Source organism: Corvus hawaiiensis, chromosome 9 (assembly GCF_020740725.1).
Source record: "Corvus hawaiiensis isolate bCorHaw1 chromosome 9, bCorHaw1.pri.cur, whole genome shotgun sequence".
NCBI lineage: Eukaryota > Metazoa > Chordata > Aves > Passeriformes > Corvidae > Corvus > Corvus hawaiiensis.
In genome coordinates, this window is record NC_063221.1 from 29291884 (window position 1) to 29308285 (window position 16402).

At 40.7% G+C, this 16402-nt stretch overlaps 1 protein-coding gene across 9 annotated transcripts in view; it reads right to left on the reverse strand.

Annotated features, from left to right (window-relative positions):
- DAB1 (DAB adaptor protein 1) overlaps nucleotides 1-16402 on the reverse strand; it is a 415295-nt gene that overhangs the window by 99493 nt on the left and 299400 nt on the right. For all 9 annotated transcript variants that reach the window (XM_048312664.1, XM_048312665.1, XM_048312662.1 and 6 more), the window contains one exon: nucleotides 4545-4744. In XM_048312664.1, the coding sequence (XP_048168621.1) occupies nucleotides 4545-4611 (67 nt within the window). In that variant the 5' untranslated portion in view covers nucleotides 4612-4744. The remainder of the gene's footprint in view (nucleotides 1-4544; nucleotides 4745-16402) is intronic.

Genomic DNA, 16402 nt, shown 5'->3' on the forward strand with positions numbered 1-16402 from the left:
AATCCCTGGCTTGGTGCCCTGCCTGCTCCGAGAGCTGCTTCCAGATGCCACGTGCTTCCCACACACTCTGGAAACCCATTAAACAAGGGAATCTCACCCAAGGGGACCCTGAGCATCAGGGATTGTCATGCTGATTGTCAACATGCCCAAGCTCCTCTCTCTATTTGCTTCCATTTTTGAAAAGTCCCTGCCATTTTGAAAATTAACTCAGGAATCTTGCTGTGGGGGATACAATGAGAGATGGAATTGCAGAACAAGCCCTAAGCTTCAAATAGAAAAATTACAGAATTTAAGTGCAAGAGGAAGAGATTGAATCTCTAAGAAAAGTCTCCTGGCCTACCCCAAGCAGACACAGATCGGCACCGAAATTTGGTAGCCAGGCTCGCTTCTTTACCAACCTCCCATTTCAATTTTTCTGTTCAGCTGATTTTGCAAAAAGGGATTTTCCCAGGCACTTATCAGTGTGAATTCAACATCAATGGAACACATTTCCCCCAGAGAGGTTTCTAAATCAATTTTAATTCCGATAGGCTCAAGCAAATGTTTTCAATTTGATTCAATAATCTATACACACTTATAAAAAGGCTTTTCCCCCATGTACTACAAGACAAACGTGGTTTATGTTTCTAACAACTCTGGCTAATAAAAAATTCTAATTTCCTATCCTGAACAATACAAACACACAATTTTTATTCACTTCTTAATGAACCAGATGTCATAAACAAATGAAATCAAATCAGTATTTAAGAACATTAGTTATATCATTAATTCTCTAAATTCTTCTTAAAGAACACACGACTTTTGGCAAACTCACCAAAAAAAAAAAAAAACCAACATTTATCAGCAAAATGTCGTCAAACTGAGCTTTCTGAATCTCCTGAGAATTTTTCATGATTTCCACTTAGAGAACAATGTGAAACCTCTCCAGGATATCTTTTAAAATGTGAGCAAGTTCTCAAAAAGAATAATTAAAACCAAGTTACCAGCAGATATGAGCAAGAGTGGCATGAAGATTAGGGCTGGAGGTGGGGAATGGCAGAAATATAATCTCCTCCAATAACACCTAGCGCACTGTAAGCCTGTAAAATGGAATAAAGTGTAGGAAGGAGGGTTGTGGAGGTCAGGGTGAAACACTGGCCTCAAGGGACAAGGAGCTTCACAGCACAGGGAGCACAAAGTGACAATCTGGAGAGGAAGGGAGGTGCCTGGCTCACCTCTGTTCCCATAACTGTATTTCCAGGACAGTTACAACTCCAACCCCTCTGACCAGGACACATTTCTAGAGCCCATCAAACACTGGATCCATCAGATCAATATGGACTGAATGAAAGGCAAAATTTGTACTTGATTTTTCAACAGCCTGCTTTTAAGATTATCTAGGGTGATAATGTTAACATACCAAATTACAGTCTGATATGATCACACAAATATTGAACTTACCTACAGAACATCAGAGCTCCTCAGCTGCGATCGTGTGTAAACAGCAGCTTCTGAGAGGGTTTTGTATTTAAGTTCTTGCCCTAACTGCAGTGACAACCCTTCAGTGCTGGAACAGGACACTGCCCCACAAACCAGCTCAGATGGCAGTGGAGACACTGCAGAGTTGGCTTTGACTAGAAAGCTCATGGCTGTAAAAACACCACACTTAAAGAGAAACGTTTCAAAGGGGAACTGCTTTGCATGGGACTACAGGAAGAGATGTGTTCCCAGAACAGCAAAGAAATATTCAGTAAAATCTTTGCCCCGTCTGCAGCACAAATCAAACTATTTCCCTGTCACCCCAAAGCCAGCAGTCTTTACAGAGCCTATAAGCAATTATGAGAAACCCTCAAGGAACTTCTAACCTGTCCAGGTTATTAAACTGTTCACTAATGACATCACAGTGGCTTTAACTCAAGGTAGGCACTATTACCACAAAGGTACAAGCCATTGTTTTCATTCTGGCCGTTGTACTTCACTAAGAAGAGCTGCTTGCATTTATCTGACACTTTATCATGTTTTATATCCATGTATCTTACAAATCTTAGGAATTAAGCTTCATTTTATTTCAACACTTCAGATAAGAAACACTACCTTACTAGATGTTTATGCAGATGAAGAGAGAACTAAAGGTTTAGGTGACTCTACAAAGACACAGGCTGAGATCAGGAAAGAATCCTGCCCCATGCTCCAACTCCACACTAATCCTCATCCCCTTTCAGTCACCCCAGACCTCCAGTGTGGGATACAAATCTGGGACAGACATTCCATCACTGCTGCGAGCTGCAGAAGGCAGGAGAACTACCAAAACAGTGAATAATACAACAGAAGAGGCCTGTCCCTGCTCTGGATGGAGAAGGACGCACAGCTCTTCCACAAGTGCAACAGAACACCGGGAAAACACTAGAGCTGAAATTTCTGTTTATACAGCAGAGACTTATTTCTTGGGAATACTCAGTTCCACTGGATAATCAAACTCATTGATTAGCAACATTAGAAATTTCGTGTTAGCACTTGCTACCTGTCACTGCTTGCAGTTAATGAACTTGGGGGAAAAAAAGGAAAAAAAAAAAATCCCTGTTTTCACGTGTCCATCACTCACACTATACAGAGGAGGGCTCCTTTGTTGGAATACAGGCAAGGGCACACAACTCAGTGACAAGTAAATGAGCACACCAAGTTTCTTTTGACTCTCGTTCTGTGGGATTTGAATAGCAAACAGTGTGTGCATTGTGTACCTTGTCTGTGTGAAGCATTCACTGCTCCAGCCCTGGGATGGCTGATGTGATGGGATGCACTCACGCTGCACACACAACACTGAACCAGAGTAATCCTGGGCATGTGCCACTGCCATTCCCTGTCCCTTCCAGCTCTCCAGACACTCTGATCACTGCCACACAACGTATTTTATACTCCCCCTCAGCACTGAGGGGAATTCTCAGAATTTCCATTTGGGGGATAGAATTGGATTTTGGGCAGAGAAGCGTTCAGTTATTGTGATTTATGGGAATGTTTTTAGAAGTTGGATGCTGAATATTTTATTAACAAAATGTCAAGTTCCTAAAAGAGTTGTTTGCTGGTTTCAAAAGTTTCAGCCTCCAGCAGAATAACATTGGAGACACACATCAAAAGGATATTATCCATATTGCAAAGAAATTACATTTTTTAATTTCCTGCCTACCCCCAAAAACGGAACGATCATACAACCAAACCACTTTATTTGCCTTAAACATCTTAGATCACATTCTCATTTATATCAAAGTTCCCCTTTTTTTGCCTTTCCAAGCTGCAGCTTTTTTATCTTAAATGAATCATTTCTGATTTGTGAGTGTAGGCCTAGAGCAGTCGTAAGATTTTTCAACCATCTTCCCAAGTAAACACTTGAAATATTTTAATTGCTGTGTCTTCTAGAAACTTTATACTGAAGATTTCTGATACAAACCCTAAAGTGAACACAAGGCCTTAGTAAATGTTTCGGTAGAACTGCTGCAGTAAATGGTATGACTGCCTAGAAGTTCAAGTTATCTATGAGTAAAATTTGCATTATACATATATGAGCAAAGATAAGACTTTTTTTGTCTTAGAAAAATGTAAAAAACCCTCAGAAGTAAATGGCTAAATTACACACCCATAGAAAGGAACAGAATGACAAAATCCAGAGCTCACATGAAAGTTCAAATATTGCTGTGTCAAGTATTAAAACTACTAAGTATGATTATTTCCTTTTTGTTTTCCCTTTTTATTTGAGCAATTAATATTAAATCTGTTTTCAATCTCTATCTCATGCATAAGTTTTTAAAAAACCTAAGTATGGCTACACAGAACAACACAAACTACCACTAGAATTCAAGGTCTTGGGTTCCAAGTTCACCAGTATTTAAAACCATAAGCAATAAAAATAGGAATAAAAATCTAAGGATAAAAATCCCTACTAAAAATCTTTAAGTGAGCATAAGCACCAAATTCACATGGTCCCATTTCTCACACTTACCACTCCAAAGAACTGCTCTACAGTCTGAGGCAAAATTGTAAATACAAATATGAACTAATCCAACCACACATTTATCCATAGCTTCTCCTTAATTCTGAGTTTTCTTCCTCCTCATTCATATTTCCTTCACCAGATTACAATTAATCTCCCTAGAGATTGCCACTGAGTTCTCTAACTTCACAAAGTGTCAGTAAGATTCAAGCTCCAGTAACAGAAAGTGCATTTAAGCTCTGGTTAGTTCAAAACAAAGTAGAAAAAAGCCATTTGAAGAAAATGTATTTATCAGCAGAGAAAAAAAAAAGATCTTTTGTTGAGTAATTTTAAAAGTTGTATTTCTCTTTGTGAACCATAAAAAATATGCAATTTTTTTCTCACATTCCAGATGTATTTCAGTAAGATATATTTTTAATGTCAGAGAATCAAACCCCATATTTCTGCTTCCACTGAGCTTAACAAATCCCACTTTTCACTGAGCACACGGATAACACAAAAGCCACAGATGTGCCAAAGGTGGCTGATGTAGGAGCTAATTAAAGTACAAAACACACACAAATAAAGAGAAATGAGTCACTACCTTTCTTTTTGGAGTCTTTCTTTGTGCTGGTTTTAACAGCCACTTGAAGTTCTGTCTCAGTTGACATCCTATATCCTTAGTCCTCTTCACACAGATCCAGGATCTCGGTCAGGCTCATTTAGAACGTCTCTCTAAGTGAATAATTTAGCCTTTCAGATACTATAACCCAAACAGTTCATCTCATTCACTCCTTTCGAGTGCTGTGAAGGAAGGAAACAAAAAGGAACAGTCATTTTCTGGGTTTAAAACATGAAAGGAAAATAAAAAAGCCAAACCACAGCAAGTGAGAAACATATAAAGTTCTCCATCTACTGAGCCAATTGTCCAGGATTTTAGATGCTTAAACACAGTTATCTGTGACTACCTCAAACATCTATATTTGAGATGTTCTGGCATATCTGAGATGCCTCCACAGCCTAGAGACACTGCTCAGGGTGTACAGAAGATCAGCACTTCCGGACCAGCAGCTGGAGGACAAAGACCACGATGCAGAAGTATCTGGAAATGTCACCAAAAGCAAAAAAATCTGCAAGGACTCAATTCTTAAATGCACCAATTCCAATTACCAGAGAGTAAGTACAGATTTTTACTCCTCCAATGCTCTTTTAGTGCTTTCATTCTCTTACTTGAACAAAGGCAAATGAAAAATGTATTCATTGCTCATGCTGAGAACATCATACTTTGCCACTCCTCTTGCTTATGATAATGTTTGCAATATAAAAGAATCTGTCTCCACGCAAACAAAGCTGTAATTTTAACACCCATCCAGTAATCTTTCTTGCAAAGATCTCTGAAAATAGTTAATTAAACCCATGAAATATAAATGGGATAGGTGCAAAAAGATAACATTTAGGGGAGAAAGCTACAGCTTAACATAATGTGTATTTGTTGGGGACAAAAACGCACCAGCTGTGAACCCACAGCAGCAATGTGCTGGAGCAGGATGAGGGAGGCAGGACTGGGGATGTCAGGGCTCTGGAGGTAAAGAATACACAAAGAATAAACATCCAAGCAGAAAATAACCCATTGCTCCAGTTCTCACTGCTGGTCCCTCTTGCTTTGAGGGATGAACCACTTACTTGAGCCAGGCTGTCGAGGGCAGAGGATCAGACTGTCCTGAAGCCATTTGTCGGGATGTTCCCTCACTAAATGCATCTTCTTACTGCCCTTTCTTTCCGTGAGAAAGTTCTCATTATTAGCACAATTATAGAGAAGTCCATCTGGCCTGTCTGAACAGCTGCCCACTTATTAAATAAGCATTTAATAAAGATATTAACCCAGCATATCAGCTGGTTAGATGGCCAGAGATTAACTGCAGTTAGAGTTATTTACTAACGTTCCTTCTTTGTCATTTAAGAAAGTAACAGACTGCAAACACTGGAATAATTTTGACACTTTAAATCACTTTTCACAGCAAGGGCTGTGAAGCTACCAGTACTTTCAAATCCAGGCTCTTTTAACATTTTAAAATGCTTCAGTAACATTACACTGCCATGCACCGTCTGAAGTGATTTAATATTGCTGAAGTGTGTCAGGGGCTTTCTTTAATAAGCTCTTCAAATCTGTCTGTGTATTATAGAATATTCAAAGATAGCTTTTCAAAATCTGCTGAACTGATTTTGAAATACAAAATTCCCAGTTCCCCCTCTGTGGAATCTGAATAAGCACCGCATGGCAAAAGAAGGAGGAAAAATAAAGCGATGAACAAATTGAAGTTGCAGTGCTTGCTGAATACACCTGCCTGGTGTAACACACCTGAATAAGCCAACAGCATCTTGATGAATGTTCTTAGCTGAGAAAAGAGTAACAAAGGACAAAGCAAAGGAAGGCTGATCAGAGAAGGAAAAGGAGTAACAGCTCCAAAAGTGGCGCTTCCAGGACGCGAGCGCTCTCTGGCCAGGTCCATGGACAGGAGATGCCTCTCCCCAAGCCCAGCTGCTCGGAGCACTGCTGGGGGGAACGCCCTCACCCTCCTCACTCACGCTTCAAATCCCCCCACGAGCAGGGAGAAGAGCTCTGTGCAGAACAGATGTCCTTCACAACCTCCATCTCCTCCCCCTGCACGCAACCCAATTTAATAATATTTAGTTTTACAGCACAGTAGGGATGCATCAGCCTTTACAGCTCAATGGCACTTACTTAAAGCATCTCTCAAGTCACAGCTGGATTGAGAGTTTATTTTTCGAGAATTTGGATTTATATTTACCTAAAGGTTAACTGCGTAACTCTACAAGGGGCACTAACACGAGCCACTTCACAAAAGGAAAATATTTATAATAGGTCCATTTATTCAAAAAATAAATTAAAAATAAAGACCAAATACCCCCAGGACCCATAGTTAAGCAAGTGTTAGTGTCTTCGAAGACCATTGTGGCTACAAAGCATCAGGAATGTCATCTCCTGTTGTCAGCTATTTCCAACAGGACAGCTGAAATAGTAGCATCTGAATGGCACTGAATATTTTAAAGTAACAACATATGACTGCTATCTCATTTGAAACTCTCCAGAAAGCTATATCCCCTCGAGGCTATCCCACTGAGTAATATTTTTTAAAATAAATGCATGTCTGTTTTTGGACAGGTTCACATATTGATTTACTTTCAAACCTAATCAGGTCATACTCTCGCAGGCTCATAGATCCTTGAATAAAGTAATAGGTATCTTTGTAAAGGAGCACATAAACATCTGTCACATGCAAGCTATAGTTCAAACTGAATTTGCTACAGAGACGATTCCTCCAAAAGTGTAGGTCTTTATGTAAGCCCCATTAGTAAACTTTCATGCACTGTCCATATTTCAGCCGTTTATTACCCAGATGAGAATGGCAGTCAATCTGCTCCTCACCGCAACAGCTTTTATTGTCTCCTCCAATCTAGGTCACCGTTGTTAAATACTACAGCCTCCCAACTGTGGGAAGTACTGCAGCATGTGTTTTATCAATGAGATGCTATTTTCTTTGATCAGTTCTGCCACATTTCTCTCCCTGCTCTGAAGACAAAATGTTGTTAGCTGCGTTTCCGAAAAAAAACAAAACAAAAAATCCATCATCTGACACGTATCCATCCACTCTAACGATCTCCTTGTGTGCCTTGTTACTGCTCCAGCTATTGCAATGTTATGTGCACGCCTCAGCTTTTCCTAAAGAGGATTCTGAGCTCTTCGCTTTAACAAAACACTGACATTTTCTGTGCCCTTATTAAGTGGCTACAGCAGGAACACAATCAGCGCATTCTGGAATTAACTGGCTTTTAATTCCAGGAGAAGTTCTTAAGCCTGCATTCTCTATTACTCCTATGCCAGCATAAAATCTAAAGCTTTAGCAAGGAAATAATTTTTGTAAATTCAGTTTGCAGTTAGGATTAACACAGGTTGGACCCTTTAGGCACAGAGAAATTAGTCCCAAGCTCCACTCGCCTCCCCCACATGCCTGTGAAACAACAATGTCTGTCAAATCATTTGTCTTTTCAACCACACTTGAGTGAGCTCATGAAGGGGTTATTAGGAGACTTCCCCTGGCCCAAGTTATGAAGGAGGTCAGACAAGATGATCATAATACTTCCCCTCTGGCTTTCAAATACATGAATTAATTAATTTTCTTCAGGACTTCAAAACTTAAGAAGTTCCTTCCCCTGAAACCAGTTTCCATCTGCTTATATAAAAGAAAAGCAGTCTTAGAAAGGATTTGTAACTAAGCCCTGGCATCCCCTAGGTATTTAAGTTCTCCACAGCCCCAAAGTGGGATTTGACAAGAGGATAGTACCTCCCAAACCCTGGTTTGACAAAACAAAAGCCACGTTCCCATCCTTAACTCTTGCTTTTAATGCCTCTGGAGTCTTGCAATTAATTCTTTTCTCCTCCAAAGCACTCAACATAATCACGTTGATGCCCGTGGTTTTATAAGCGTTAAACAAAGCCCAAACATACTAAAAGGGCAAAATATAAGTGAAAATATAAGTGAAAAGTGCTGTGATCCTGGAAAACTAAAACCAGTTCAAGTATAAGGGTCTGCAATCCAGGGAGAAAACGTTACTCGTCCACTTCCCACCTTCCCTCGAAGCCTAACACAGAGAACAGCAGTGGGACCACACACAAACAGACGATGGAAAACCCACCCTTGCCACCAGTGCTCTTTGTACCCTCCAGGGAGAGGGGCCAGGAAATCCTCTGGTGTTGCTCACACTGTTTTGTACTCATCAGCTCATTTCCCCAATGGTCAGGGCTGGTGAACATCAGAGTATTCATCTGGCACAGCAGGCGCTGCACTAATTCCGAACGGGAACCCAAGGGACTGATCCAAAACCCACTGATACACTGCAGTTAACAAGGCCTGTAAATAAGAACCAGAAAAGGGGGAAGGAGAGGTAAAAGAGAGCTTAAGACACTGACAGAGAGGAGAAAATGAGGATGAAACAAAAGCAAACAGCACAGCTGAGGGTGACACTTCATTACAGCAAATTCTGTAACGTGTTTAGCAGCAAAATCAAAGTCAGACCATGCACTGAAATTCTGGCTACCCTGCCAGAGAAAACGGAAATCTCTGTTAAGATTGCTCATGGGTCAGTCCCTCTCCTCCAGTTTTGCCATTTGCCCCCAGAACAGCAGAATGTTTCCAGTGACAAAGCCAAAGGACTCTCTTTTATGGCACTACATGCCAAGCACTGCTTTTTCCTGCCATTTCTTTACTGGTATTTCTGCAGCCTGTAAAGGTGACAGGAATTTCACTGTACATGTGCACAAACTGAGATACTACACGAACGCTTACTCCCCTACAAACCCTCCCCTGGAACCCAGCATCCTTCATCTCCCACCACCTCCCTAAGTTACACAGCTTACGAAGACTCACAACTGCCTCCAGATCTCATACTTAGTTTTATTTGCTCTAAAATGAGCATGTACTTCCCCCTCCACTCCTGATTTTCTATATATTAAGATGAAGGAATTTGATGTCCTTTATTCAGCTTACTATGTCTGTAGTGTCTTCCAGAACAACACTTCCCAAATAAACCCTTTTTAATTCTTCCAGTATCAGAAAACTACTTAGTACTCAAACCACAGCATTTAATTTTCCTTTGCATTTAGTTGCTGTAGTTGACTGTATTCATAAAATATTTCTCTTATCTCCCGGAAACAAGAAGCTCTTTTTTTAACAAAACCCTACATGTAACTAATGCCAGTAACACATTTTATTAAGTTTATTGTGGTTCAAACTACGCTTCATTATTCTGTCTTTAGGGCATCTTTCAGGCATGTAACCCAGTTCCTCACATGGGGTAAATAGAACCACTGGAGTTGATTCACCACTGTAAAAGCATCTTGGCAAAAAACGGACCTATTAAATATTTCTAAAGTAAGATTTTTATTAGTATTCCAATGATGGCAGGAATAATTACTGAAATTCCTCCTGGAAATCACTCCATATAGTGGTGAACACTGCACTCCACTCCACCAATTATTCACCAGAAGTGCTGTGAATTTTCTACTCACAGAAAATGCTGACCGGATTAAAAAGAAGCTTTTCAAAGGAATGAATTGATTTCATCAACATTTTTAATGGGAAATTGCTAACATTTCATTTTAATATACCAGTTTCTATTTTATATTATACAAGGCAGCATTCACGCAACAAAGGCAAAATAGAAGACATGGACTTGCTTTAAAGAATTTTTGAAATACTAAAGGTATGCCACTTGAATTCAGGAAAAAACTACATCTCCTCTGCCCAGGGAGCAGGGAATGCAACTCCAGCCAAGAGAGCTGAAAACCAGGAACAATCCCAGTGTGCTGGGGGTATAGATACAGCACTCATTGTTCCTTTAAGTGCACTTTCTGACTCAAAACTCCACTCAGAGTGCTTTTGTAAGCTTTAGCGGGGTATCACATCAGAGAGAAGCAGGCTTAAAAACTTCACATCATTCCTCTGATACCACATTAGCAGATAACAGAGGAAATCGTTCAGATGGGACTAGAGATTCCCTGTGCTCAGTGAAACTGAATCACCTAATGCTTTTCCCCCCATGAATTGCATCACTCCAAGACTTTACTACTCCCAGATTCCCACCCTGCTGACCCTGGAGCAGAAAAGAGAAGGAGTTTCTGATAACGCTGTGCAAGAACAAACAAGAAACCGAAGTCACCACTGCTCCAAACACAGGCACAGCCTGCCTGAGACCCAACAGCAGAAACTGCCTCACCTCCACTCCAGTCAATAAAGTCACACCAGCACAAAATCAATAGCGCTGCATTTGTCTCATACTGGCCTAACTCCATTGATTTTAATGGAGTTGGAGCTACACCAATTTTATGCTGGTGTTACCTGCATTAGTGTCACAGAAGTTATGCCGGCGTGACTGATGTAAACAACAGCAGACCAACCAACCCCTCTATGGCTAAAATTCAATGTAGTTAACTCGGAAGCCACGAGAAAATACAAATCTGTACATTACCAAAGCAGGGCCTTTGGAATTTACTTTTGCAAAGCAGAAGAGCAGCTCTTTTGTGATCCTCCCGACACCAAAGAAACAGAGACTAAGAAGGCAAAGAGGACAAAGTACACAGTTGGGATCACAGTATTCTGTAATTAGAGCTGTTAAATGATTACTAAAGTGCGGTGGTGCAATCATCACACCGAAGGAAAAGGGAGAAGTGTGCAGTCAGGAGCATCACCAGGGAGAAGGTAAAAGCAATGTCAGACACCACGTTTCATATTGAAATGCAAATTCCTCACAATCAGAATCTGTGTCTTCTAATTGGAAGAAAAGGTTATGGAATTAAACATTTCGCATCCTGGACAGCTCAGCATGTTTTTAAGTGACACAGTAAGTTGAAGGAAACTTGTTCATCTCCTGTCCTTCACAGAAATATCTTAATTTAGTTTTTTTTTTTAAATTCAAGATAATTTTCTTAATATTATAAGTGAGATTGAACTGGAACTCACCTTCTCCTTCCTTTTAAATAAAATAACAGCACTATACCTACACAAGTATTAGGAAAACTGATCAAAGGAGTTCACCTTGCTGGAAATGTACTTTCGCTTTATTACGTCAAACTCAACCACCTGACTCCTACCAAAGTTCATTGTCTAGCAGAGCAAAGGGAAAAAGCAGAAAGCTTCTGGGACTATAAGTATGAATTCACACAAACAGGCAAGAATTACTTCTACATTCTTGTTCACAAATGACAAGCATCAGTATTTTAAATTTTCTGGTAAGCAGGTGACCTAAGTGCGACCTTCCAGAACCTGAAGGAACCTACAAGAAAGACGGAGGGAGACCTTTTACAAGGGTATTTAGGGACAGGACAAAGGGGAATGGCTTCAAACTGACAGAAAGTAGGTTTAGAGCAGAGATTAGGAAGAAATTCTTCCCTGGGAGGGTGCTGAGGTCCTGGCACAGGCTGCCAAGAGAAGCTGTGGCTGCCCCATCCCTGAAGTGTCCCAGGCCAGTTTGGATGGGGCTTGGAGCAACCTGGGCTAGTGGAAGGTGTCCCTGCCCATGGCAGGGGGTTGAAACTCAGTGAGCTTTAAGGTCTCTTCCAAACCAGGCCATTCTGTGATTCTATGACGAGTTTTAGCTGCAGAATTACTTCTGACCATTCCATTTAAATAGTCCACTCCTGAAGGCAATCCCACAGGACTGCTGGGATGAACAGCAGGCAGGCTCCTCCATGATACCAAACAGAAGTATTCGAGGACAACTGCTAGATTTTACTGGAGAAATTTCAAATAAATAATTTTCTTGAAATCACTTATCTGTTCTCATCTCGTTTGTATCTGATTAGGTTATACACTGCTCCACAAATGCCTCTGCTTCCTGTCAGTAGGAACATTAAACATTTTTAAAGGGAGGAAAAGCACCTTCCCTAAGAAGTTTCCACACATTTTCTGGTTTGGGCTAAGATTCAGCAGCATTTCTGAATAGTAACAGACAGTGCTCTTCCCACAGTTGGAAAATATAGTAAAAGAAAAACAAAGCCACACGACCATCTGATCCTTGGAACTGTGTGGGCCAGGTGTTGGTTGCTGCATCCTAACTCCATACAGAGAGACATCCATAGAGGGTCCCCACTGTGATGTAAGCAGGGCTACATGACCACATCACACCCTAACAGGATCAAAGCCCAGGTGATCAGGTTAGGGACCCCGCAAAAGGAATCACAGGAAAAAGAAAAATCAAACCACTGCCAGGCTAACATGTCAGGAAAAAAAAAAAAAGTGTTTGGTTATTCAGATGGGGAACTCATAAGCACTTAAATGAGTACAAGGACCTGCATGAATAGTAACACATCAGAAAATAATGCTTATTTTCTAGGTATTTTTAAAAATCACCAAGTAGCATGCAGTGAGGAACCATTCACCTTCTACTGTCATGCTACAGTTTATTCTCTCTTGGAAGCAATTACAGGACAAATGCCAAGCTACAGAAGGTATTTTTCCAGCAGCAGCATCTGGCTTCTTGGCAGACTCCTCAGGCAATTTTATTGGAAGCTTTAGAGAGGCTGTTGGGTCAGTCCTAGCTATATTGCTTCAGAACTGTCTGGCAGATTCCTCTTCCTAGATGTCATAATCCCCCTGATTTACCTTGAAGGAATTAGCACACTTTTATCCATTTCAAAAACAGTTGACCTGCAGGGCATTTCGGGGCTGGCCACAGAGACACAGTAAAAGTCACTGGTGTAAATCTATGTGCCTTTGAACCAGCAGCATTTCAGCACCCAGTGCCTGATGCATCATCAAGGAAACCAGGAAGCAGTGCAGATACTCTTGTGTGTGTGCTCCTGGAAAATCGAGTGCATGCCTGATGATTAAAGGAAAAAAACACAAGTTGCATGAAAGATTAACTAGTTAAAAAAAAAAAAAAAAAAGTAGGAATCTGCTTCTTGCAACTCCTCCATCAACCACAGAGCCTCCAAGGGTGGGAGGGGCTGGTGGAAGGGAAGCCAAGAGATATCCTTTGCTCCCCCCATAACCATCCCTTCCCCCCCTCCAGCCCCAGCTAAGATTTGCATCATTCTGCAGCTGTGATCATGATTAATCCTCACCCAGAAGGATGAAGACAGGATGCTGGTTTTGCCCACCCTCTCTGCATACCAACAGAATCAAGTCCACAACGGAAAGGCTTTCTGTCAGTTTGGGGCTGTCCTCTGGAACTCACAGAGAAAGGGGACAGAACGCAATACAAAGTGAATTTATAGTCCATAACACAGGTGGCACCTTCCTATGTCGAAAGACTTTTGTGCAATCATTTACAGGAAATACACTTTTTAATTTAAAAAGAAGAAGAAAAAGAGATGAGTTCATTACTACTATTTCTTCTAGGGCATCCCAGATATGCTTGGATGTCTTTTTTTTTTCTTTCAGAGAGGTTTCAGAAACTCCTACAAAATCCTGCACCAGCTTATTTTCCAGGAAAAAGAGTTCTAATGCTCAAAGGTAAACACTAAAGGAACAAGTAATGTGCTCTATAATTTAATAAAGGGCTATGGATCTTGGATTTTCAGTAACAGGAGTATTCACTGAGCAGCAGAAGACAAGACTGACAGCACTAAGAAAGATACACACAACCAGGTCAAACAAAAAGCCAAACAGAGCTCGGTCATCAGCCCAGCACAAATAAATCCAACCAGACACAGACTTCAGGCTTGGCTAATGTGAATTGACTAATGTAATTCCATTTTATGCAGGGAAAAATATATTCTGATTGCAGGCCAGCGGTGCTCACAAGTTCTAAATTTAGGTATCATCAGGGCCAGGTGAACCATTAAGTGAACTAATCTGAATTTTATCCATATCAAAGATTTGTCCTGTCCAGAAATTACCTTCCCAGATTCAAACCATGTATTCACTCTCATTACTGCCTACACCTTTTGGACATCCCCATCCATTAATCAAAATTTCTGCAGAAATCACAATACTCATGAACAAGGCAGCCTGTGGGCTTTAAAATGCTGTGCTGTGGCACACACTGAAAAATCAATTATTTAGGCTCCAGTACATGAACAGAAGTTACTGGCACAGTAGAAACCAGGCCATATTTTAGGGGAGATGTAGCACAGATTCCCTTGTTTACCAGCTGGTTCCTGTGAAGTGCTGAGCAGTCTCCGTGATCAGGTGAACATTTGGATCCACACTGAAAACTGAATTTCCACTGATGCCCTAGATTTCACTGACTACACAAAAGAGATGAAAGCTGCACACAGGCAAACAGAAGGTTTCCTGGATGCAGCAAAGATCTAAAATATTTTCATGAATTGCCTTTGATTTTACAGTCTCAACAAGGCCTGTAAACTGAGAGAGCAAACAGGAATAACCATCAAATGGGTGTACTTCAGTACAGCAAAGAAAATCAATTAAAAATAGAAGTAAAATGTTGCTCTCCCTTGTACACTGCTCTCCTGAAACACCTGGCACACTTAAAGCAATGTACACTACACTCAAGGGTAATATACCCTGATCTGAAATAAAGTCCCTGCTATAATGAGAAACAGTTGTTTTGCCGGGCGAGTTTAAAGCCAAAAGGTGAAGAATACCAAATCCAATTAAAACGAGAGGGAATTCAGGAATGCAGAATTTAATTACTCCACCTGGAAGGTAGCCAGGACCATTGGGTTAAGCATCTGTGGTCAGGCCCCTGGCTCCTTTCTCCCCCTTGGCAGCCACGTGCCCTGAAGCTGAGCCCCAGGGAAGAGCCCAGCTCCTGAATTCCAGCCTTTCCAGCAGCTCCTGCCTCCCAAAGCCCAGCATCAAGCAGGCCTGGCCTTGCCCAGCTTGTGAAACCAGACAGGCTCTCAGTACATGGTGAGACTGCAGATGATGTCCAATTAAAGCCATTCAGATAAATACACATTCAATTAAGTTATTGCCTATGCATCACTTGAACGTTATGGTTTGTTTTGGGCTTTTTTCAGTTCAACAGACTAAATAGCAGGCAGCAATAATATTAGTTTTGGAAGAAGTGTGATGTTTGTGTTACCCACTGAAGTTAATTAATGAAAATAATGACAGAGTTACAAAATCAGGGATGATTAAGAACTTGAAGACCATCCGACCCGTTTCTCTGCCAAGGAGGATTTGATCTTAGCAGCACTTTAATTCTGTTCTTCAGCAAACCTGAATCAAATCACAGGAGCAGCCAGAGTCCCATCAGAGGTGTTCACACTTTCAGGCTGATTCAGAGGAAGAAGTAAAACCTGGGAACAGAAATCCCACCAACTCCCTATCATTATTCTGAGTTAACTGCTCGGTGATTATCTTGAGCAATTACTCTCATCCCTTACTGCACACACATTCCTGTAATACCTGTAATCCCCACTCTGTCAGTGCTAAACCAATCCATCCCCTCCAGGTAAGATCTCATGGTAAAACCACATACTGCTGCCTTTATATCCCACACCATTACAGCCTCCATTATTAAATATTGCTTATTATTTTGTACTTACAAAGTCAGGGAGATGTGATTTTATTGCTTGCAAATCATCCTTACGTGAGTCTTAGGCTGTACTTACACTTCACTCTGCTCTTCCAGATAAGCTTTTTGCTTTCTGCATATTTAAATAGTAACTCTAATTATCCCTTCTTGATTGCCCTCCTCTTGCAAAGCCTTTCCACAGGATCATCTGCAGTGAATTCTTCATCCTACTTAGATTTTAAAAAGCCTAAGATGGGTTATATTCTTTAATTTTAATAAGGGCATAGAGATGTTTCTTTATAAAAAAAAAAAAAGACATGCATGATAGGTTCCATCTTCAGATATATTTTTATCAAAAACACAGCAAGAAGGGCAGATTACTGATTATTATTACACTGGGAATAGTAACACTACAGAACAGTGCCTAGCAATAAAGTCAATTAAAAATCAAAAAAA